Consider the following 26,479-nt stretch of genomic DNA (forward strand, 5'->3'; position numbering starts at 1 on the left):
CATCTTTCCAAAAACTCTCTTGGAATATCAGACAAGTTGGTAAATGACAATATCCCTTTACTATTATTTTCCTTTGTAATTTCTCTTTACCAAGGTTTATACTTTGTCACCTCGCCGGTTGCCCTCTGGTTTCACTTTATAAAAAGAATTCATGAATGTTTTTCCTTTTTGTGTGTGAATCATTTTGATTTTTCCTCTTTGAAGATGGAGCCCGGGCTTGCCAAATCAACTCAAACCTTCTGTTTCTTTGCTTGTCCAATATTATATATCTCCAAAATCTTCTGTACAAGTGGTCAATAATTGATTAAAATCTAGGTCCCACGCGCACATTCAGAGCATTAGGCTTATGTTCCAGAAAAAGAAAACAAAAAAAAAGTCAAAATAAGAGATAAAAAAAGGAATCAAATCCGATATTTCACAAGAAAAAATTGGTAAAGGTGAATAACCATCCATTCCTCTGCTCATCCTCAGACCCTGAAATCAAAGAAAACACAGAGAACATATCAGCAACTCTTAGATTGAGAAATCAAAATCAAACAGATAGAAACAATAGAAAAAAAACAAAAAACATATAACATAGCAGCAATTCTTAGTTTGGGAAATCAAAATCAAACAGATAGGAAAACAAAACAAATAAATGAACACTAACAATGGGTAACACGCATAGGATACGTGTAGAATCGAAAGACGAGTAGCTCACAAAAGGAATAAACGAAGGAATAGAATATGAACGCTGTGGATGTTCATACAAGAGAGAGAAAAAAAAGAGGTAGTATTCGAACAGGTTGAATTCGGGGGGCAAAGGAGAGCAAACTACAAATGGAAGGAAATACGGATGCAAATCGTGAAGGGGAACGTTGCAGATGCTATTCTGAAAGAGGGATTTGAATACCATCTCAAACAACCAAATGGGAAATCGGCCTCATTCGGAAGCAACGCAGAGAAGAGCAGCTTCGGCAAACAGAATAGGCTTTACATTAACGAAAGAGATGCAGCACACACCAAAAAACCAACGGCTGCGATCCTTTTTTAAGAATTTCCTTCATCTCCATGGAGGCAGCGAGTACACAAAAAAAACAAAAACAAAAAAAACAAAAAAAGGAATAGATCAATGGTCTATGTTCAATCCTTCTCTTTTTTTCCGCCCTTTTTTCCTTTTTTCTTGTAGGTCTACCGAAAGGTCTTCCCATTTCCTTCGGATATGTATAGTATTAAGGTATTTTTATGCAGAAAGTATAGTAGTTCTATTGCCAGTAATTGTCGTTATGAACCATGTGTAGATTTGAACTAGGGTTTCCCTGGATGTGATAGTACCGTAAGGGGGGCACGATCGTCTTGAGCGCAGAAACGACGCATCCATCGACAGGGACGATCAGGTGACGATGGTGGTGCCCGTGAAACCTCGCTTGGGGGAGGATCTGGTGGATGCAACGGTCGGTCGCTGCTGCTGGAGCTAATATTTTTCCGGCGGATTTCGGGGGTTTCCCGACGACTTCCGCCAGCTTCAGAGAGGGAGGAGGAGAAGGGAGTTTCTTGGCGTTGTTCCTTCGCGGGGAGAGGAAGGCCCTGATCTTCAAGGGGGCCGGCCTCCCCCGATTGAACCGATCGTACTCCTCGATCAGATTCAGGAGGTCCTCGTCGGAGGTAACGGAGACGAGGGCGTCGAGATCCTCCGTCGGCAATTGGCACCTCACGCACACATAACCCGACTCCCCGCACAACTCTCCTAGCTTCACCGCGAGTTCTGTAACATAATACCACCATCACCACACACATGAGCCCCAGACGATCCCCAACAAAACGTTCACCAGAAGAAAGGGGGAACGAAAAAAAAATGAAGGAACACAGAGATAAAACGAACCAGCAAAGCAGACGGATCGATCGACGGAGATGACCCTCGTCTCGCCGCCGACGTAACGGAGCTTCCCGTCGGGATAACGGGGAAGAATCTTGCCGCCGTAGCTACACAGAAACTTTACCGTGATGTTACAGTTTCCGGCGACATCGACGGAGCTGGATGGACTTCTGGCCATCTGAGGTCAAGCCGAATAGAGCTGAGAGAGGAGATGATGAAAGGAAACAAGGAGAGAGAGAGAGAAGGCAGAGGCTTCTTGGCTCGCTCTCTCAAGCGTATTCGTAGCTCCCGAAGGGTCTCTTTATAGAGTTCTAGCTGCTTATGTGACGTCAGGCTGGGCAAGAGTGCCCTTTGGACTCAAACCGAAGCTGGACCAGCCACGGCCTTTGATTTTTTTTTTCTCCCTAAAAATTAATTTCGAATTTCATTATTTTTTATTTTAACTAAAAATAAAATTAAACCCTCCTATTTTTTTTTAATGATAAGAAACCCTCGTCCAAGTAAGAAAAAACTCACTTGTAAAAGCTACGGACACACTAATGCGCCAGCAGGGTTTGATCTTGTGCCTTCATCTCAGCATCCTCATAACGACACTTCTGGCGACACGGTGAGACCCATGGTGGTGATTCAGGCTTCCTATTGAAACCATCGGCGGTTCGAGCCCGATTTAGCAATATCAAAATAAAATAGCCCATAAAGACTTTAATTGGATTTTAATCACTTTATATATATAACAACAACAACAACTACGCCTTCATCTCAAAACAATTGGGGTCGGCCATTTAATCACTTTATATATATATATATACTTTTTCACTCTAATTTTATGAATTAAAAAATCTTTTTAGTTTTTAAGTTTCAACAGTGTGGGGGGCTTGGAAGGTGGACGTGCCCGATTAGGGCGGTTTTTGGATTCTTGGACACATGCAGTGATCATAGAATTCCATAACGCGCATACGGGTTGTGGGTCCCATTTTCCCTCTCTCTTTTTCTTTGAGCTTTATGGAATGACTATGTTGTCCCTGAGCTTTCATTTTAAAAAATGACCGCCATGTGGGCCCCCAAACCGCTGTTAGGCAATTTCAGAGAAGAGGGACGTCATCGTCATTTTGAGCAATAAGGAGAGGATGGATAGAAGAATGGACACGTGTCGGTTTTGAAGCTATTTTAGGCAAATACGTATCGTTGATTGCGCCATTTTTAACCAGGCTGACAGTGAATTTAGGGGATTTTGGGCGGGGCCCACGCGTTGGTTTCCAGAAAAATACAGTGCTCCATTGATCCGGGTGTCTGCCGGAGAATGTCTTGCCATAAAGAGGAATATTTTGTGTACCTGACACTGTGCTCCGGTCATATGGTAGAGACGACTTATGAAGGTCACCAAGTTGACGGGAGGTCGCAAGTTCAAAGCCTACGGGATGCGGCTCTTGCCTCAAGGTCGAAGCTGTGTGTACTCTTCGGTAAGTAACGGGACCTCAAGGGTTTTACCAACTGAACCCAGTTAAGGAGCTTTTCCCTTAGATTATCCAAAAATAAAAAAAAATAGTAAAGAGGACACGACTCGGAAAATGAATTGGAGTATCCCTGTGACATGAATAGAATGAAAGAAAAGATATCACGGACTCGGAGCATTCAATGAGAAAAATTTACGCTACAGCATAAAATGAACGCTGCAGATGATATATCTCTCTGCCACTGCCAGGGTTTGTTTCGAAACCCGATGGTGTGAGGTTCTCCACTAGGACCGGGACCAAACTCACCAACGTTTTCTTTACCAATGATTGGACCGGGCAGCAAAGCATGTGCCCTTATCAATGTTGTCAGTTTCGGCTAGTATCGGTAACGATACTAACCTGAATTGGTTATGTTGTAATGAATATAAAAAATAATTAAAATTATTTTTTAATATTATTTTAATACGTTTTGATTGGTACTGAAATATTTTTTTAATTATTTTTTAGACAATTCAGAAACGATTCACTTGAATAGTTGGCTAAACAATTCGAGGCTGATACCAATACTGACGACACTGGCTCTTATCACAGGGACACGGGTATGAGTATGATCGTGATACATGGATTTCATAAAAAGTTGGACACGGAGACCAGCAAGTTTTCGATATCTAATGTATAAAATGTAATTTAAAATTTTAAATAAATTGACATTTATTTAATAATATAACAAAACACATGAAAAGACATGGATGAAGGTGATAGGAAAGGATATGAATGCTTTGAACCTCACCGAGGACATGACATTCGATAGAAATGAATAGAGGAAAAGGATTCATGTGAAAGACCCAGAATGATTTTCTTTGTTGGTTCATATCACCGACCCTAATTGTTTTGAGATGGGAAGCTAACTTACAAACACGAGTGGTGTAAAAACATTGACATGCAATTATTCATTAACAAAATACATGAGAAACTTAAAAATACAAGTGGTGTAAAACATGCATTCTACCTTCTCACGTGTCCTCATGTGATATACCCCTAGAGAGAGAGAGCCTGTCAAATTGGTGCGGTTAAAATGAAACATGAAAGTAACCATACTATGTAGAGAGAGAGAGAGAGTCAATTTGGTGTGGAGAGAGAGAGAGAGTCTCAAATTGGTGTGGTTAAAATGAAACATGAAAGTAACCATACTATGTAGAGAGAGAGAGAGTCAATTTGGTGTGGAGAGAGAGAGAGAGTCTCAAATTGGTGTGGTTAAAATGAAACATGAAAGTAACCATACTATGTAGAGAGAGAGAGAGAGAGAGTCAATTTGGTGTGGAGAGAGAGAGAGTCTCCAATTGGTGTGGTTAAAATGAAACATGAAAGTAACCATACTATGTAGAGAGAGAGAGTCAATTTGGTGTGGAGAGAGAGAGAGAGTCTCAAATTGGTGTGGTTACAATGAAACGTGAAAGTAACCATACTATGGAATCTCAGTCATGAACCAACGGGTGGGTCTAGAGTGGGTCCGACGTGGGTCCACTCACTCGCACCTTTAACAGGACGAGAAAAAAGGGCAGTATTATCTCCCTTTGAATAAACCATCGAATTTTCCAGATTGTTATCATGAGAATAAAAGGGACAAAAACATGAGTAGGATTGTAGGGCCCACACAATCACGTGGCACCTACTAGGCTCAGGATATGATGGGACCGTCCCTTAGAGGCAAATGGGCGAGCATATCCGTCACACTCCTTTCGTGTCTTTTCATTTTCAGTATATTTCCAGATATTAGGAAATTGGGGGAGGGCCGAAGTATATCCACCTCTATCTCCTTATCCCTAACAAGGATCACCCACCTTCCTTTTTTTCCTCTCTATCACAAGCACCAGAGGCTACCCATAAATCATCGCTCCCTTGATTTTAGTCTACATGTTGGCAGGACACTTCCCTCAAACTTTTTTTTTTCTTTTTTTTTTAGACAGAGATATAAGCTGGGGTTAGGCAGACCTAACAGTTACCATGGGGTTCGAACTTGCAACGTCCCAACCCTTAGATGAAACCATTCGATAAAAAACTATTATATGAAAGAAATAGAAATGAAGAAAAAATGATCTTTAACGACACATGTGATTTTATCTGCTGTCACACATGCCACTAAAACTCTGCGTTTGTTTTTTTAATCAAGAGTTCAAAATGGACAATAGTCTCCCCAGGGTTTTTTTCTCAAATCTGACCCTGTGGATCAAGTCATACAGAAATGATCTGGAATTAGTTTGTTTAATAAATAAAAAAAATACATTAAATTATTCATTTGTCTTGACCTTTTCATCCTAGGTTCAACTCTCATTGGGTGGGTGTGCTGGTGCACTTCATGAGGGTTTGGATAGTAGACACCGGCTTTACTTCACTGGGAGGCAGGCCCATCAAGTGATCTGGTTCTCGGTAAGGGTTCCTCATCCTAAAAATATTGTCTTGTGGATGCAAGTTTGTTAACAACTTAAAACACAACAAACTTTCACAATTTGAAATCAGGCAGTTGATTGGTATGCATGACTAGACTGAAGATCTCAAAATAATCAAGACCCTCTGCCTGTGCAAGCTTTTATCAATCGGGGAGGCTTTTTAGAGCTTGAAAGTCCCATCAACCTTATGTTTAACCCTGAAAATTCATTTGCAACCGATGTTTTGGTTGGAGGGGCAAGAACCAAAGACCATGTGCTGGGAGGGTGTTGTGTGTTCTCTCAGGAATACACACTGTTTGCTACAGTGCGTGTTTGGGGTCCAAATGAATGCTAAGTATATAAGCACATGGGGGCTTATATTCCCATGTGTGTTGGCATCACTTAGCATTGGAGTATGCTGCGGTTGCAAAGACTTAAGTACATTTTCTTACTATTCTCACTATGAAATGATGATTCAAGAAGATGATAAAAATGTCCTCCATTCAAAAAAAGAGAAACGATGATTCGAGAAAAAAAAATAAAAATGTCTTCCAAAAATTTGAGGATGATGTTAACTCTTCAAAGTCCAAACAGTGAAACGAACCTAAAACACTCTCTCTTTCTTTTTTGTTTAAACTTTTCGTCGTCATCTTCTTCTTCTTCCTTCTCCGTGAAACACTGTAAAACTCTCTCTCTCTCTCTCTCTCTCTCTCTCTCTCTATATATATATATATATATATATATATATATAGAAGAAATTAAGAGAGACAAAGAGTTGACGAACCGATGGCGATCGTCATCCTCTTCCTGCTAGCAGTGGCCGGAATGCTGCCCTCGTCCAGCGGGCAACCGACTGCGGCGGCCCCTCCGCCGCCTTCGAGGAACACCTACAACAAAATCTTCCTTCAGTACACCTACAACAGAGTCTTCCAAAGTACAATCCGTCTACCTCTACGTCGGCAATACTTTCGACCAGGGCTATGCCTTCCAGGCCACCCTGAGCTGCTCAACACAGGCGTTCCCACCCTCAAGTCCTGTTGGGCATTCGTCGGGTTCTAGCACTGCGAGGTCCTCATCTCGACCTCCAGCATCATGCTCTTCGACAAGACCCACCTCTCCGCTAACATCGAGAATGACATGTTCCTCTCTGGCTTCTCCGTCATGGACCTCAAGACTGTCATCGGGACGGCTGTCGACTATAGCCTGATCACGGTAAAGATCATGCTCAAGGGAGCAGAGTTCGGCATCACGATTTACACACAGTAGCGATCTACGAAAATCGCATAGTGAAAAAAAAATGACAAATCACTATCAAGTAGTGATTTACGAAAATCACGTAGCAAAAAAAAATGGCAAATCGCTACACGATTTTCGTAAATCGCTATATTGAGTAGCGATTTACGAAAATTACTATATCGAGTAGCGATTTACGAAAATCGCCTAGCAAAAAAAAATGGTAAATCGCTAAATCGAGTAGCGATTTATGAAAACCACGTAGCAAAAAAACAAATGGCAAATCGCTACGCGATTTTCGTAAATCGTTATATCGAGTAGCAATTTACAAAAATTACGTAGAAAAAAAAATGGTAAATCGCTAAATCGAGTAGCAATTTACGAAAATCGCATAGCAAAAAAAAACTGAAAATCGTTACGCAATGTTCGTAAATCGCGTTCCGAAAAAGGTAAATCGCAACACAATTTTTGTAAATTGCGTAGCGAACAAAAAAAAAGAAATTTTGTCCTTTTCTAGATTCATTGTTTCATGACACCAATGGCGGAAAAGGGTGTTACGAAAACCGCAAGCAAAAAGCAACCAATGAAACAATAAACAAGAACGATCAAACAAAACACAACGACACAGAGATTTACGTGGAAAAATCTCCCCTCAAATTCGAGAGGGAGTAAAAAACCATGGCCGCCCAGAAGAAAAACTTTATTGCTCTTTTTCAACAGTTACAAGGGGAAAAGAAAAGAAAGAATTTATATAAGGCCAAAAAAAAATTCTTCTGGGGGGCGCTGCCCCTCAGAAGCGGCCCCCTTGGACCCCCGCCTCCTGTAAGGGAAAAAACTCTGAATGAGGCTCCATAACTCATCAAGTTGAACCATGCTATAGTCTGTCAGTGCTTGATGGACTAGTGTAGGATCGTCTGCAGGATGTGCACAAAGGCAAAAAGAGAAGGGAGAAAGAGAGAGGGTTGATGTTCATGGCTTTCTTCAGTGGGGATTCCTTTCTCGGATAATCCTGCAGTGCAGGGACTGGGTCTTAAATAACCATCTCTGGGGTACTTAAGTCTTTGCAACCGCTCCTTTTCTAGAATCATCGTTTTATGGCACCAATGGCAGAAATGGTACTTAAGTCTTTGCAACCGCAATGAACTCCGATGCTAACTGATGCTGACAAACATGGGGATATGAGCCGCACGTGCTTACATACGTGGTGCTTTTTGGGACCCCCGAACATGCACTGTAGCAAACTGTGCATCTTCGGGGGGAACATATAACCTACTTCACCATATGTCATTTTGAATAACAACATTGAACTCCCTTTACATGTCTTGACTCTAGTGTTATCGGCTTGGGTGAAGGATGTAGACTCAAGTTCAGAAGAAAGCTCACAGAGAAGAGTTGTGAGAATAGGATATTTAATTATGTGAAATAGATGTAGTTTAAGTGTGCCATCTTGAGATCGAGTCATCATGTGGTGAGTCCAAGTAGGTGGAGGGGGAGGGAGTGTAAGGCCATATGGCCATAAGGTGACTATTAGGGCCATTCCAACAGTCATGATGTTCAAATGCAATAGACATGTTTCTTGAGGAACGAAGGGATTTTTCTTAAGGTTATGTCCCAAAACTTGATTTTTTCACAAAATATAAAATGTAGTAAAAAGTTAACAAAGTATAAAAATACAAGAAATCATACAAGCATTCATGGTTACAGTGATAAAGGCATTTTGTCTTGTGAATGAGTTGAGAGTTTGGACACCCTAGTGATTTTGAGCGTAACTGCGAAGTCTTCATCTTGTTGCAAATTCTGCATCCGTGCATGTTGAATTCCTACAGTGGTATCAGAGCAGTTTTGACAAATCTCTGGCAGTATCGCTGGAAGCGGCCGGTGCGTGCGAGTGTGTTGACGCAAAAATCGAACATTGGTAACGGTAGTGACTCATTGTCAAACAAAGTGCATAAAGAAAAAAAAATAAAAAATAAGAGGTTAGTGCTTATTTTCTGATTTAGACAAATTGGCAAACCAAGCATTCCCGATTTGCGTAAAAATAAAAAAAAATAGAAAGAGGGTCCGGCCCTCTTCCGAGTTTTTGTTTTTCTGAAAAGAAGAAAGAAAAACTACCATCGATGGTGGCTCAGTGTTTCTAACCCTCTCTCTCTGTGCGCCAAACCACCCGAGTTGTCAGTAGTCGCAGTGCCAAAAATTTTTTTTGCTCACCCTATAATCAAAGGTCGGATTAGCTGTTGGGTACAAGAGGGTCGTTGTTGATAATAGGTGTCGTCGAACTGGCCACCTACAGCGACAGATAGAGGCCAGATTTTTTCAGCCATAAAACTCTTGCCAGGCGAAGGGCTTTCTGAGGTCGTGTGATGACTGTTGCTCACCTGGTCTCGTGCGGCGTCCTGCCGCTAGTTGATAGCAGGGTGCTGATGGGTGCAGTGTACATTCGCCAGATGTCAATGAGTGTAGTGTGTAGTCGTTAGACCGACACTGCTCTTTTTGCCTGCAGCGATAGATACACATCAAAATACATTCGTCGGACGTCAACGGGTGTAGTGTGTAGTCGTTAGACCGACGCTGCTCTTTTTGCCTACAGCAATAAATACACATCATAACAAAAAAAAAAGGAGGAAGAAGAAGGTGTGGGTGCCGTCGGACAAGCCGGAGGAGGTCGCTAGAAGGGCTCCTACCGAAAAACTGGCACTGCTCCAGCGACAATTTCTTTTTTTCCTCAAAACAAGATAAAACAAAACTGTGGAACCCTAATTGGGTTTTCCCTCTTTCGTTTTATTGTACAACCCTTTTACATTTAAAAAAAATCAGTTTAAATCTGGAATTTTTTGAAAATAAAAAAAAAGGTTGGAAGCATACTGACTTTTCTGAAATTATAGAAAAGTGACTTCTTTCTTTTCTATTTAACTTAAAATTTTCTTTTGAGGTTTTTTGTTTCTAATTTTGCTAAAAAAGACTCCTGACTTTCTGGAAATTACAAAAAAGTTGTTTATCTTTTCTAATTAACTCATAAATTTTAGAAAGTGTCATGTTTTATTGAGTCTTTACAGAATAGGGTCTTTGAACTTTTTTGATATTGCAGAAAAGTGTTTAAACTTTCTGATTAACTCAGAAAGTGGCAGAAATAGGTTTCTGTAAGTTTTGTTTACACAAAACTTCTCACATTACTTTCTAAAGTTGCAGAAAAGTGGTTCTCAGTTTCAAAAAATCACTTGCTACTTATTTTTTGACAAATAGTGCTTAAATTTAGCAATTTTTGTGAGTTTCTTACATACTTAAAGACTTTATTGCATGGTAATCTAGTTTAGAAAGATCAAAACTAGCTACATTTATAAATATTAGTTGAAAAAACTTTATTAATTCTAATATTTGTTTATAATTAGGAATATGGCAAATCAAATTGTTATGGCTGAGTTATCCAAAATTGAAAAACTAAATGGGATGAATTTTATAATGTAGAGAAGAAAAATAGAATATCTATTGACACATGATAAGACCCTATACGTATTAAAAAATATAGAATCTTCACTAACTGATAAGACGACTGAAGAAGAGAAGAAAGCTCATAACAAGTTTATTGAATATGATTAACTTGCTTGAGCAACTCTTCTAACGTTTATGCAAGATGACCTCATCCAAGTGTTTGAAGACTTTGATACTGCAAAAAAAATGATGGATGAAGTCAGAAAGAGGTATGATATGACTTCAGAGACCCATATTCAACTTCTTCTGGAAAAGTACAACTCTCGCAGGATGTAAGAGTAAAATAACGTGGTCAATCATGTGAATCGAATGTTGGTAATGGCTAAAGACTTAGCTATAGCAGAAAATGATATTTTCGAGCATATTTAAATCTCTACCATATTAAATAACCTTCCACCAACATGAAAAATGGTGTCGATTGCCATGAGATTAAACTAGAAAAACCTGACTCTAACTGAGCTCCCTCTGCAATTAGCTCTTAAGCAAGAGCACATGTCAAAAGACAAAAAGGGAGAAGTTATGAATACCCAAAAATCTTTTCTTGCAACATCTCACAAGTTCAATCCTAAAGGCACATTCTTCAAGAAATTTAAGAATAAATTCAACAAGAAGCGTCTAGTGCAAACCAAGAACTCCAAGACTGCAATAAGGGGAGCATGTTTCTCTTGCAAAAAACTTGGGCATTTTAAGAATACTTGTCCAAATAGAACAAAAAAAGAGAATCTAAGAAAGCAAGTAAATGGAGAATGAGAGTTAGTATACACTGCATCTGAATCATTAAACACAAATAGTAATCTCCCAAGGTGGTGGATTGATTCAGGGGCGATGCGATATATGTCTAAGACAAATAAAGGACTTGTAGAGATTAAGGAATTGAAGCCTGAAAATCATAAGGTGTATAAGGGAAATAACACCTATAGTGATGTGGTCGGGATAGAGACATATAAAATTTAGGCAGAAGGGACCGGTCTCCTAACACTACAAGAAAAATGCTAATTAGCGATGGATTTTTTTCAGCGTAAATTTGCAACGGATTAGCAAGAGAAAACTATATGTCGCTAACATTTGAAATATTTGCAAAATTAGTGACATAAATATCTCCCTCGCTAAATTCATCACTAATTAGCGATGAATTAGCGACAACATTTTTTCGTCGCCAAAACACTACAAAAAATGCTAATTAGCGACGGAATTAGCGAGGGATTTTTTCTGTCGCTAATCCATGAATTCCGTCACTAATTTTCGATTTAAACCGTCCCACCTGAGGCATGAAATCCCCCCCCCCCCGTTCGAAATTTAAACCGGCTGAGATTTAAATCGTTCCACTTACTAGACCGAAGGGCCTCCTTGACTTCTCGAACGAGGACGACTTCGTGGCGGAGGAACGCGAGGAAGAAGAGGAGTCGAAGTCACCTGCCGACGCTGAAGGATGGGCATGTAAATGTCAATAAAATGAAAAGAATAATTCACATAGGATTATTACATTCTCTTAAAAATATAGAGTTTAAAAAATATGAACCATGCATATGAAGTAAAATAACTAGAAAACCTTTTCCTAAGGGAAGTAGGTCATATGACTTGCTACTTTTGATACATAGATATTTGTAGACCTTTAACCATAGAAACACATGAAAGGAAATCATATTTCATCACATTTATAGATGATTACTCAAAGTATGAATACATATACCTAATTTCTAAGAAATCTGAAGTTTAAGACATACAAACATGAAGTTGAAGGATTACTAGAAAGATAAATCCAAGTTATTAGATCTGATAAAGGAGGTGAATATAATTCTGATGAGTTTAAAAACTTCTACATTGATAATAATATAACTCCTCATACAACTATGCCTTATACACCACAATAGAATGGTGTAGCAGAATGGAGAAATAAAACCTTAATGAATATGACAAGATCCATATTGGTACATGCAAATCTTCGTAAGAAATTCTGAAAAGAAGCAATTTGCACTGCCATGTATATCCTGAATAAGGTTTCTAAGGTTGTAGAGCTTACTCTCTATAAATTATGGACTGGTAGGAAGCCAGACTTGAGTTATTTAAGAAAGTGAGGGTCACCTGCTCATGTGTTGATTCCTATTCAAATGAGAGACAAGTTAGATAGTAAAACTATCAAATGCATCTTTATGAGATACCCAAAAGGATCAAAGGGATATCGTCTATATAATCCTGAGAAGAAATTTATAGAAAGTAAAGATGTAGAATTCTTGGAAACTCAAGAAAGCATTTTTTATCCTTAAGATGATGATGTCTTTTTGAATATCATAAATGATCTTGGGATACCTATTCAAGAGTTAGAGCATAATGATTCAATTGTAAATAATAAACAAAATTCACAACCAGTAATTGAACAAAAAAAAACAAGAACTACTACATCCTATTTAAATGATTATTACACATTCTTGAGTGAAGAATTATGCTATTCTATAGATTTAGATAAAACTTTTGATAACTTAAGTTTTGAAGATACAATTGCTTCTAATGAGTCTGAACTATGGAGAGAAGCAATGAAAGATGAGTTAGACTTCATAAAAAAGAATGGAGTTTGGGAACTAGCAACTTTGCCTAATAGATATAGGGCAATTCGTAGCAAGTGGATTCTCAAGAAAAAACTCAAGGTAGATGAATTTATTGATAGATTCAAGGCAAGATTAGTAGTAAAAGGCTATACTCAATCAGAAGAGATTGATTATGAAGAAACTTACTCTCTTGTAGCCAAACTGACATTTATTCGTATTATATTGGCATTGGTAACTTATTTTGATCTTGACCTATTTCAAATGGATATGAAAATGACCTTCTTAAATGGTAAATTAAATAAAATTATTTTTATGTAGCAACTAGAAGGTTTTGAAATTGAAGGTTAAGAGAATAAAGTATACAAGTTAAATAAATCCTTCTATGGACTTAAGCAGTCACTAAGAAAGTGATACTTGACTTTTCATAATACTATAACCAAATTGGGTTATGAGGCAAACAGTCTAGATCACTGTGTATATGACAAGAATAGTGGGAGTAACTTTACTGTGTTATCCCTCTAAGTTGATGATATATTGATTGTAGCAAATGACATAGACATGATAAATATAACTAAATCATGGTTAAGTTCTTGATTTCAAATGAAGGATATGAGTGAAACTTCATATATCCTTGAAATTAAGATCCAGAGAGATACAAAAATTGAGATTGCTATGTCTAAGTCAACGAATATATTTTGACCATATTCTAAAGAAATTTAGAATGAAAAGTACTAAGGCAAAGGGTACTCTTGTAGTAAATGGCCAAAAGCTAAGTAAGAATGACTGTTCAAAAGATGGATAAGAAAAGTTAAATGTTTTTTATGCTCAGGCAATTAGAAGCCTGATGTATGTAATGCTTTGCACTAGACCTGATTTAAGTTTTGTTGTAAGTCTAGTGAGTAGATGTCAAAGTAATCCTGGGCTCTCTCATTGGAAATTAGTGAAGAGAATTTTTCAATATCTAAAAAGAACTAAGGAACCCAAGTCATGCTATCAGTCAGATAGTTTAAAGCTTGTAGGCTACTCAGATGCTGACTTTGCTGGAGATAGAGATGAAGCAAACTCTACCTCTGATTATGTATTTATGTTATGAGGTGGGGCAATTGCATGGTCATACAAGAAACAAGGGTGTGTGGCACAATATACCCAGAAAGCTGAGTATATTGCATGTAACATGGCAGACACATTTGGTATGTGGATAAATCGTTTCCTAAATGAGTTGAAATTGGGCATTCCAAAAGATCCATTTCAACTTTATTGTGACAATAAAACTACTATAAGAGTAATACAAATGAAAACTGATAGCTCTAAAAGTAAGAATATTGAAGTTAAATATCAATATATTCATGATATACTTATAAAAAATGAAATAGCAGTGGATTCTTCAAGTGATATGGTAGCAGATCCGCTAACCAAGGCAGTCACTCAGAATGTTTTCACTAGACATGTGAGTCAAATGGGACTCAGATATATCTAATTGATGAGTGAGTAAAGATTACTTAGAAAGTGTATATGCAAGGTTTTGGTTGAGAACAAGCATATAAACACAGGGTGAGTAAAGATTACTCAGAAAGTGTGTATGCAAGGTTTTGATTGAGAACAAGCTATATGGCTATAAGGTGACTGTTAAGGCAATTCCAACAATCATGATGTTCAAATGCAAGAGACGTGTCTCTTGAGGGATGAAGGGATTTCTCCCAAGGTTATGTCCCAAAACTAGAACTCTTCACAAAATATAAAATATTGCGAAAAGGGTATGATTAACAATGTATAAAAATACAAGAAATCATACAAGCATTCACGGTTACAGTGATAAAGGCATTCTGTCTTATGAACGAGCTGAGAGTTTAAACTCCCTAGCGATTTTGAGCGTAATTGCAAAGTCTTTATCTCACTGCAAATCCTGCATCCATGCATGTTGAATTCCTGCAGGGAGGTCGTATTTGGAGGTGAAGGTTGTTGATGTTTTATAGGACCCAAGTCGTTTGACTCCAAAATCAGATGAAGGGCTTTTTTGGGAAAGGAGAGTGGGAAGATATAGGTGATAGTTGGGTAGAAGAGATGCTTGGTTTAGAATCATTAGATGGTGGTGAGCTTGACTCACTTGAGGTTGGTTCTTCAGAGGGTCTACTAATTGGACTTTAGAAAATCAATTTAAGGAACTATGGGTTTGGGCAGAATAGTTGGTTAAATGTTTTTGTTTGAGGACCATCAAGCATCTGTTAACAAGCATAACTGAAAACTTCACGAAAAGTGTAATCAAGAACTTTGCAAAGGAGATTTATTTTCAATGACTGTTGTCATTCTGATGATCAATATATAGCCATAAGAGCAACATAATTGAATGGGACTCCAAACTGAGCCATAACAGACAACCCGGTCTCAACCAAAGTGGCGATGTTCTCTAATCCCTTGCTCTTGTACAGTTTGGATACATTTCAATATTCTCCACCTCAATCACCTTGCAAAGCTTTTAGCCCAAACAAATTTTCAACTTTAGATTTGAAACTGTGGAAATACCGATATAACAATATTAAAGATTGGCAGGATATGCAAATCAAGTAGATCAAGTAAATATGCATTGTTCCTTAAATTTTGGAGGATTCTAAAAGGACTGTACTTATGTAGACTCAATTTTTTGTATGTCTCTACAGGATATCGTTATGGTCATAAGTAAACCATGACTAAATCACCAACCTCAAAACTAACATGTCATCTATCCTTGTCCACATGGGATTTATAATGAACATAACTCTCCTCAAGCTTTAAATTAACTTGAGAGCGAATCTCCTATATATAATCCACAATGTCTGAAGTCACAGGGCAAGATTACCCATTCTAGGTGAAGGAGCCAGATCCACAATATTGGTGGGGGGAACACCCATAAACAATTTAGAAGGATGACCTTTCAGTGGACCAAATTCATAGCATCATTATAGGCAAATTCATCCTATGGTATAACAAGATCCCAAGTTTTAATATGGTTCCCTACTAAACTCTGAAGCAAGTTACCCAGACTGCGATTAACAACCTCAGTATGTCCAATAATTTGAAAATGATATGCACTGCTAAACTAGAGTTTAGTTTTTAAAAGGGTCCAAAGTAACTTCCGAAAGTGACCCAAAAATCTAGCATCATGATTGGAGGTGATAGTGTGAGGAAGGCCATGACAATAAGCCACTTTCTTAAAATAATAAGAAACAACAAAAGAAGCATCAATGATCCATTTACATTGGATGAAAACCATCATTTTAGAAAAATAGTCAACAACAAGAATAAAACCAAAACCCCTTGTAGTCCTAGGTAACTCAAGAACAAAATTCATGGACATATGCTCTCACAACCAATCAGGGATAAGAAAAGGAGTGTATAAGTCTGTGTGTTGTTTCTGTCTTTTTGCTATTTGACAAACACCACAAGACTAAACAAAGCTAATGACATCTCGCCTCATTTTCGGTCAAAAAATCTCTCTTCTATATGGAAAAGAGTTTTATCCTGACCAAGATATCCAACTAGTCTGCCCTCACATAATTCAAAAAATAGGTACAATCGAAGCGAAGAGTTAAGAATACATAGATTATTCCCTTGAAATAAATACCCATCATGTATTGAAAACTTAGAATCATAGGTATTTATCCAAGACACAACTCTCATAAATATTCCTAAAATCTAGATCACTAGAGTACAACTCTTTACAATTCTCAAAATGAACAACTTAAACATACATCTTATGACTAAGTGCGTTAGCTACTCAATTTACTAATCGTGAAAGTAAAGTCTTGCAAGTAGCTAACCCATTTAACATATCTAGCACTTAGCTTTCATAGTCTATTAAGGTATTTCAAAGCCTCATGGTCAGTGTACATGACAAATTCTTTATAAATGAGATAATGCCTCCAATGATAGAGGGCATGTACAACTGCATAAAACTTAAAATTGTATATGAAATATTGGCGCTTAGTGGTTGTTAGATTTTCACTAAAGAAAATGACATAATAATGGTTTTGACTAATAACAATGCTAATTCCACACGAGCGGCATCACATTCGACCTCAAACACCTTAGAAAAGTCAGGAAGAGCGAAGATGGGAGCATTGGTCATCTTGTCTTTTATAGATTGAAAAGCCTTCTCAACTGCTAGCATCCATCGAAACACAACACCCTTATGGTACTCTGTAATAGAGACCATAATGGTACTGAAATTTTGAATAAGAACCTGTAATATAACATTTAACCCAACGAGTACTTGATAAAAATAAGCACATTATTGAACAAGTAATGTTATCATACAATATCTAGAAGGTTCTTATCACCAAGATCTGTGGACCCAATGAAATTGTACAAGCAAAACTGCTTTGCATTCATTTTCATTTTCCAAAGAACCCAATGATAATTGTCTCAATTGACATAAATCAAGATCTGCAACATAAATCGAGTTTAAGGTCATTGTGCAGTTGAAAATTTATGTTATGTAAATGTAAATGTAAATGTTAAGCATACCTTGTCGCATTCATATATTGGATATGACACATGGTCAGTCTCCAAGCAAATGCGAGCCTCTTCTCGATGAATTGGATCCTCAAGCATTTGCTATGAATTTCAATGTTTATCGATTAGTTTCTATTAGACTGTAGAAAACAATAAAAATATCACTTTCAAGACTCATAAAGAAATATATGGTAAGGTAAATGGTCTTTGGTAGTCGTGCATCTTTTATAGAATTCTCCATGTACACCTTTTAGAGTCTCTCCATGAATCTTTCTAAGTGCTGCATTATCAAAATAAGTGATAAATTTATAAGCTACTTATAAATATAACAAACAACAACCAAATGATATGTGATATGCTTATTTCACTAACCAACATCATATATTCTCCGAACAAAAGAACTTCACTATATTTTGGCTGTTGCATACCTACTTCGTTCACATTAACCTAGTTTCATCAGTAATTGCAATTGAGTATCAACATATACATGCAAGTACCATCATGACTTTAATAATTATACCTCAGCTTCCTCAATTGAACCATTACTTGGGGGTGGAAATAGGGGTGACATTGAGGTCGGTGACCTACAATTGATGGCCTTTCTTGTGCCATGTTTATACGTAACATATATTGTGAGATACCTAAGATATACACAACAGACATAAGACATTGAAGTAGTTCATTGAAAAATATTATATAAATTACAAAACAATTTTGTAATAGAATAGTGATTAAAACTAATAGCCAAATACTTTCTCAATGCATAGAATACTCATATATACTTTTATTAGTGTTTTCATCAAATATTAAATTAAACACAGGGTCACATAAATAAAACATCCACAATAGGGAAACATACATAATACATGCAATATAATAACCAAACAAAAAATGTATTGGATTAATGACAGGTAGGGGTCTGTCTAACCCCAGCTTCACTATAAAAAAACAACAAATATATGTATCTATAAAAAAAAACCTAAATATAGTAAACCCTAAATGATAAATATGGTATCAAATATTAAATAAAATATAAGGTTATATAAAAAATCACCCACAACAAAGAAACATACATAATATATCCACAACAACAACCAAACAAAAATACTACAAGGCCATTAACTGCTTAGATCTAAAAAAAAAAGTTTAAAAACAACGTGAATTGCAAGAATCTAGCAAAAAAACTAACTGGGAAAGTCAAACAATGTCAAAATGATGTGAAAAAACTAACCAGGGAAGCCAATCAATGATGGAATGGAGCGAAAAAACTTTCACAAGAATTTCAAGGGTACAACGAAAAGGGTTAGCACACTTTCCACATACAAACAAAAAAATAAAAAAATGAATACAAACCCTATATATATATATATAGGTAAATTCGCATGCTAAAATAAAATCTTGCATCTCTTAAAGTCTAATGCATGCGAAAGTCCATCAATTCCTCAAACTTTTTATGATTTCAGCATTGAAATTTGACTTTCACAACTACCAGTACGAAACTCTTGATGAAATTTGCATGTAAGGATTTTTGCAAGGATTGTCGTGATTTTAGTACTATAGATGCAAAAATCATGAGGGATTTTTGCAAGGATTGTTGAGAGTTTTGCATCGGATATCATGCAAAATTTATGATTTTTGCAGAAACATTGTGCAAATTTAATTTTTAGTGATATTTGCAGTATAGTATGATCATTTTTTATTTAAATTATGTTGATTATTTGTAATTTATTTATGATGATAATTATAATCATCAATATGTTGATTATTTGTAATCTATGGACAACGATAAGTATCATCATGAATATATTGAATAACTAGCATATTAAGGACGATAATTATCATCATCAATATATTACAAATAATCAATATATTGACGATAATAATTATCATCATCAATAGATTACAAATAATTAGCATATTTATGAAGATAATTATTGTTGTCAATAGATTATTAGGATATTCACGATGATAATTATTGTCATCAATATGTTGATTATGTGTAATCTATTAATTAAAAATAATAAGCATATTAATGACGATACATATTTTCGTGTATATGTTGATTATTTGTAATCTATTGACGACGATATTTATCATCATCAATATGTTAATTATTTGTAATCGATTGATGACAATAATTATCATGTCAATACATTGAATAATCAACATACTTACAATGATAATTATCACCGTGAATAATTGTAATATATTCATGACGATAATGATCATCGTCAATATGTTGATTATCTATAATATATGAATGACAATAATTATTATCATTAATAGATTACAAATAATCAACATATTAGCGATGATAATTATCATCATCAATAAGTTGAGTATTTATAATCTATTCATATATACGACGATAATTATCATTGTCATTACTATGAAAAGTATAAAAGATAATAGGCGACGATTAATTATCATCGTAGATTAAAATTGAGGTCAATATCTACTCCCGACCATCTTTTGCATCTTCCTATTCATATTACTGACAGGAGAAGAGCATAATAATAGCCTTTATTATGGCAAGCCTCTAAAAACTCTCTATAAGACATACTAGTTAGTCTTGTGGACTTAACTGGTCTACCCACTTTGGGAAACCCATTTTTGTTAATGGGTATAAGAAGGATCTTCTTGCCATGAAACTTGAATAAGCACATATTTTTGTGACCACTATAAATGAAAGTGCACTAGGATCGAGACAACGAGCACTAGAGGGGGGTGAATAGTGCTTTTAAAACTTTCTGCGGAATATTGAATGATTTTGCAAATCTCAAAGCAAACACACAAAGAACACAAGATTTTATCCTGGTTCGGTCAAACCCGACCTACATCCAGTCCCCAAGCAAAACCCGCTTGAGATTTTCCACTATCAACCTTGTAAACTACAAGATCACACAGACCATAACCGGTCCCACTTTCAGTAACAATCCTACTGAAAGCAAACAACTCCTTTACACCAAGGAGTCCTTCTTTTTACACAAAAGAAATAACAGCTTACAATACAACCTATGAGCCTTCCTTTTGAATGCAAATGAGATGCAATTGGCTTTTGAGGTTGTTGAAACACCCTACTCACGAATTCACTATCTCTCAAAGTGATTTGAGTGAAAAACTGAAGTGAAACTATCACGTGAGTGAGAAAACAAATACTTGAATGAATAGGAGTGAAAAGCAAGATTCAAATCGATTGAATTGTTGTTTTTGAGTGTAAAATGCACTCATATTTATAGTTAAAAGATTCCATACGTTGAGAGTATGAAAGGGTGTCAAAACTGTTCATTTTGAACGATCAAAACGTTTGAAAAATGAAAAGACACGTCTTTTTGAAGTTTCAGAAAAATGGCAAAATTAGTCGACTGAAACATCAGTTAGTCGACTAATAGTTAGTTATTAGTAGACTGACAGTTATCGTCGGTCGACTGATCTGTTAATCGAGCCGTTTGAAAATCTGAACTTTTGAAACTTAGTCGACTTGAAAAAAGTTAGTCGACTGATAATATCATCAGTAGACTGAAAAACCTTTTAGTCGACTGCTGCTAAAAACTTCTGAAAAAAAAACATTCTGTTCGGTCGACTGATAAAAAACATTAGTCGACTGCTGCTAAATTTTTCAGAAAACACATGTTCTGTTCAGTCGACTGATAAAACCATTAGTCGACTGCTGCTAATTTTCCAAAAAACAGACACTCTGTCCAGTCGACTGATAAAATCTTCGGTCGACTAATTTGACAAGAATGATTTTTTAGAAAATATGGCGCGAAAGGATTAGTCGACTGATAAGTCTATTGGTCGACTAATAAACATGAAAATTTAAGAAAAGAGTTTTCTAAAAAGATTTTCAAAAGAGTTTCTTTTAGAAAAGTTTTTCTAAAGACTTTTAAGGTGAAATGCAACCTAAATATGCACTCTAAGGCTCTTACAAGAATCTAAGACTTTTAATGAATTAAACATTTGCACACTAGTCTTCAAGGATTCTTCACCGAATTCTTCAATTTCTTCATAGCCTTAGCTGAAATGCAGTTGATTCCACTTGCTCATCATCAAAACCTTGTACTTGAAGTATCATGTATGGCTTCATTGTCGTAACAATAAATAGTTTTCCTATCGAACTAGCAAGGGCGGAACAACGAGATATAACACATGTCCATATGTGCCACATCACACCACACCTTATCCATATAATGTTGCCCCACCATAAATTTCTCAAGACACCTTCGAGCAATTGGGACCTTATTTTCTTTCTTAAATCATGCCATCTTATATGGACATAGATGCTATCTAGTTTTCAAATTAAGCATTTCGACCATATCTAAGGAACCTATGTTTTCATAAGCTCCACTATCAATAACATAACACACGTTACCCTCCCATTTGCAATGTGTACAAAAAATATTGTTCCGTAGCAACTTGCTTTTCACAGGTGTTCGTGGGGTCGCCAAAGTATGATGAATAGAGAGGAGGTTGTTTATATCATCAATATTAAATTCAACAACTTTCTCATTTGAATCACTATCACTATTAGAATCATTCACGTCCTCTATGGCAATATGCTCAAACTCAACATCATTCAGATCCTGATATGCTAAATAAGTATCCTTGGTAAGTATGAGACATTGAGCTACTAAATGTCCCATCTCTTGTCACTGAAAACAACAAGTCACCTGTTCACCCAAGCAGGATTATGACCTAATGTTGCATAGATGCCCTGAACCCTCAACTCAAGGTTGGGATTTAGAGCCTATCTTACCCTTGAGTTCTCCAGTCTTAGAGAAAGTCACTCCCCTAGCTAGAGGACCCATGTTAGGTCGCAAAGAAGAGTCCTCTTTCTATAGACGTAATTTTTTTTTTTAGAGTATCCTCCAAATTCATTGCAAAATTACTTATCTGATCTAGAGTTTCTACCGTTATACAATTAAATGCATCAGAAATTTAGAATGGAGACTATTGATATACCTAGTGATTTATTTCTTCTCAATCTCTAAAACTTGAACCAATAAGGCTAGCCAATGGAACTCCTGTGTGTATTCTTGAAAGATTTTAGAGCCTTGTTAAAGGTCTATGTACTGCTTGTAGGCCCTTTCTCGATGATCAGAAGGTACAAATTTGACTTGCATAAGTCACTACATTTCCTCACAAGTTTGAACTCGTCCCAGACACTAGTTTTCATGATCTTTCTACAAGTCAAACCACCATATCTGGGTCAGACCTCACAATCAGGTAACAGATAGTGGAACTTTGCAATGCTTCTGCATGTAGTGATACTCGAGGAAGAACTGCACTGCATAGGACCAGTCAAAGAAGGCTTGGGCCTTAAACCACCACTGAAACTCTATAAACTTTGATTTGATGTTATAGGTATTGACACCCTAAATCAGTGCTCGTGCCAAAATGCGTTGTCATCTAGGTCGATGAACTCTGTTGTTGGGTCACCTCGCACCACATATTAAGGGTGATTCTAGACTTGAATACGTGTTGTTGGGGGCTCAGACTGTAGCCTCTCTCTCTGATGAGGTATTCAAGGAGGTGCTAAAGGATGCTTGGTTCAGCCTCTAGGAATGTTGCACCATGGATTCAGAAGCCATTGTGGGCCTAGGGCTATCGTAGGTCCAATAGTAGGGTTTGGGTTCATATATGTCAACCTAGGTGTGTCACTAGCCATGGGAATGGGCTGGCCTTGGTATGGGTAAGGCTAGGTTTGAGTTTGGTACATGTATGGATTATTATTTGGGTTAAGATTTTTTTGGTTTGGATGTTGAATTTTGTTAAAATTTGATTGGATCACCACCGAATTAGGTTCATTATGAGTCATTGGACCCGAATTAGGGTAGGATAGAGCCTAGATCAGCTTTAGGGGATAATAAGGTTTGGTCTAGATCCATTCCAAGTCCATAAAGTGGTTTGGTTTGGTTTTGACCAGTACAAAATCAAGTTAGAGCTCCATCTAGGCCCCATTAGGCCAAGTTTGGGTCAATTCAATATAATTTGGACCCAAAATATTAGGTTTGGGTCTTATTTGGTTGAAAATTAGACTAATCCCGGCCTCAACTGAGCCAAGACCCATTTAAACTAAGTTTGGCACCCTCAATCTGGTCAGGAGGGGTTGTGGAGGAGTGAATCAGTTTCGCCTACCTGGTTTATTGAGTAGAAACCTCCTTGGATGGGAGCACCCCATCAATGTTATAATAGGAATGGGCCTCCCCTGCTGGACCTGTTAGGGATTGGGGAGGAGCCATGGCTGGTGGTCGAGCCTCCTGCTAGCCATCACTGGCCGACATGTGGTAGCCTGTCAGTCAATGGCTACTTGGCCACTGCGACACCTTCGTGGAAAGGTTAGAAGCCAGTGGTGGTTCAACCCCCAACATCATTTGTTTCCTCTTTGTTTTCTAGCAGCCATGGGGTGCCCCAACCAACCATAGTGGATAATGAAAGTGCACTAGGATCGAGGCAACGAGCACTAGAGGGGGGTGAATAGTGCTTTTAAAATTTTCTGCGAAATATAGAATGATTTTGCAAATCTCAAAGCAAACACACAAAGAACACAAGATTTTATCCTGGTTCGGTCTAACCCGACCTACATCCAGTCCCCAAGCAAAACCCGCTTGAGATTTTCACTATCAACCTTGTAAACTACAAGATCACACAGACCATAACCGGTCTCACTTTCAGTAACAATCCTACTGAAAGCAAACAACTCCTTTACACCAAGGAGTCCTTCTTTTTACACAAAAGAAATAACAGCTTACAATACAACCTATGAGCCTTCCTTTTGAATGCAAATGAGATGCAATTGGCTTTTGAGGTTGTTGAAACACTCTACTCACGAATTCACTATCTCTCAAAGTGATTTGAGTGAAAAACTGAAGTGAAACTATCACGTGAGTGAGAAAACAAATACTTGAATGAATAGGAGTGAAAAACAATAAGTAAATGATTCAAATCGATTGAATTCTTGTTGTTTTTTAGTGTACAATGCACTCATATTTATAGTTAAAGTTTTCTATACGTTGAGGGTATGAAAGGGTGTCAAAACTGTCCATTTCGAATGATCAAAATGTTTGAAAAATGAAAAGACACGCCTTTTTGAAGTTTCAGGAAAACGACAAAATTAGTCGACTGAAACATCAGTTAGTCGACTAATAGTTAGTTATTAGTAGACTGACTGTTATCGTCGGTCGACTGATCTGTTAATCGAGCCGTTTGAAAATCTGAACTTTTGAAACTTAGTCGACTTAAGAAAAGTTAGTCGACTGATAATATCATCAGTAGACTGAAAAATCTTTTAGTCGACTGCTGCTAAAATCTTCTTAAAAACAAACATTCTGTTCGGTCGACTGATAAAAAGCATTAGTCGACTGCTGCTAAATTTTCAGAAAACAATGTTCTGTTCAGTCGACTGATAAAACCATTAGTCGACTGCTGCTAATTTTCCAAAAAACAGACATTCTGTCCAGTCGACTGATAAAACCTTTGGTCGACTAATTTGATAAAAATGACTTTTTAGAAAATATGGCGCGAAAGGATTAGTCGACTGGTAAGACTATTGGTCAACTAATAAACATGAAAATTTAAGAAAAGAGTTTTCTAAAGAGATTTTCATGAGGGTTCTTTCTAGAAAAGTTTTTCTAAAGACTTTTAAGGTGAAATGCAACCTAAATATGCACTCTCAGTAAGGCTCTTACAAGAATCTAAGACTTTTAATGAATTAAAAATTTGCACACTAGTCTTCAAAGATTCTTCACTGAATTCTTCAATTTCTTCATGGCCTTAGCTGAAATGCAGTTGATTCCACTTGCTCATCATCAAAACCTTGTACTTGAAGTATCATGTATGGCTTCATTGTCGTAACAATCTCCCCCTTTTTGATGATGACAAACTTAATCAAAGATGAAGCATTTAGATGCATAGATGGAGATTTTACTCCCCCTATCAATATGCTGCAAAACATTAAAAGTTAGCACATTTAAAGCACATATATCACATATTGATTGGTTTGCATTTTCATTCATCATTTCTTCATGCATTTAGAAATACATTCATTCAAAGCTTTCTTTTTCTCTTAATTTTGCATTTCTCATGCAAGATCTTCTGCAATTTCAATGTAATTGCTATCATCTTTTTCTCCCTCTTTGTCAGAATAAAAAAGAGTAAGGGCAGAAATAGCATAAGCAAAATAGAGATACAAGTTTAAAATATTACAACCCATAAAGTATGAAAGTTTAGACAACAAAGATTAGAAAAGTGAGTTGAGCAAATCCTTGATTGAAGTAATCTTAGTGAAAAACCATGTCTTGAAGAAGGTGTAGGAAGAGGAGAACCTAAACCTTTTGCAGATGCAGACTTCGTACGAGGCATGTTTAAAAAAAATAGAGTTACCAAAAACAATGACGACTTCCAAATGATTTCCGGCAGAAGTAGAACGTTGTCCGGCGATGTGAAACAGAACCAGAGGAGGTTACAATGGCTGACGGTGAGTGAGAAGTCAGCCACAAGGGGATTCCGGCAATGCACAGTCACACACGAGGGTTCCGACGTGTTTTGAAGATGCGCCAGTTACTGCAGGAGGATTTCGACGTTTCAAGATCACGGCTAGAAGATTCCGGCATCTCCTTGTCACGGCAAGAAAATCCCGGTGAAGATGGAATCGAACGACACTCCGAGGGTTTTTCTGAAGAGAGAGAGGCAAAAGAGAAAGAGGGTTTTCGGTTTAAGGGTTTCGTTTTTTTTTTAAGAAAAAACGAAAAGTTACGAAGTGAAACGATGAAAAAAAAAATGGTTTTTAAAACAAATCCAAGGGGTGTCGGGTCCCTTCATTTAAAATTTTTAAAAAAAGATTTAGTCGACTAAAACTTTATCGGTCGACTAAAAAGTGCGACTTATTCTAAAAATATCATCAGTCGACTAGAAATATATTGGTCGACTAATATGGTGCGATACATTTTAAAACACCAGTCGACTAGAATTTTATCGGTCGACTAATATAGTGCG

The 26,479-nt window shown here is 37.0% G+C and overlaps 1 protein-coding gene across 2 annotated transcripts; it reads right to left on the reverse strand.

Moving 5' to 3' along the window:
* Positions 1–242: 242 nt before the first annotated feature.
* LOC149829618 (RAF-like serine/threonine-protein kinase 20) lies at positions 243–2,128 on the reverse strand. Of its 2 annotated transcripts, XM_090016046.1 has the most exons (3): positions 1,862–2,128; positions 1,315–1,744; positions 243–474 (listed from the first exon to the last, which is right to left on the reverse strand). In XM_090016046.1, the coding sequence occupies exons 1-3, from the start codon at positions 2,031–2,033 to the stop codon at positions 468–470; spliced, it is 609 nt and encodes a 202-aa protein (XP_089872172.1). In that variant the 5' UTR covers positions 2,034–2,128; the 3' UTR covers positions 243–467. The 2 variants fall into 2 exon arrangements, with proteins under 2 accessions (XP_089872172.1, XP_089872171.1); XM_090016045.1 differs by lacking the exon at positions 243–474 and having other exon boundaries at positions 953–1,744; positions 1,862–2,120.
* Between the last annotated feature and the right edge of the window lie 24,351 nt (positions 2,129–26,479).

Source organism: Nuphar pumila, chromosome 8 (assembly GCF_984573655.1).
Source record: "Nuphar pumila chromosome 8, dmNupPumi1.hap1.1, whole genome shotgun sequence".
Taxonomy (NCBI): domain Eukaryota; kingdom Viridiplantae; phylum Streptophyta; class Magnoliopsida; order Nymphaeales; family Nymphaeaceae; genus Nuphar; species Nuphar pumila.

Bases quoted from the DNA above. Each gene is read 5' to 3' on its own strand.
- LOC149829618 (XM_090016045.1), bottom strand. From the start codon at position 2,033: ATGGCCAGAAGTCCATCCAGCTCCGTCGATGTCGCCGGAAACTGTAAC. The intron at 1,745-1,861 runs GTTCGTTTTATC...ATTATGTTACAG, and splicing joins TCGATCCGTCTGCTTTGCTG to AACTCGCGGTGAAGCTAGGA.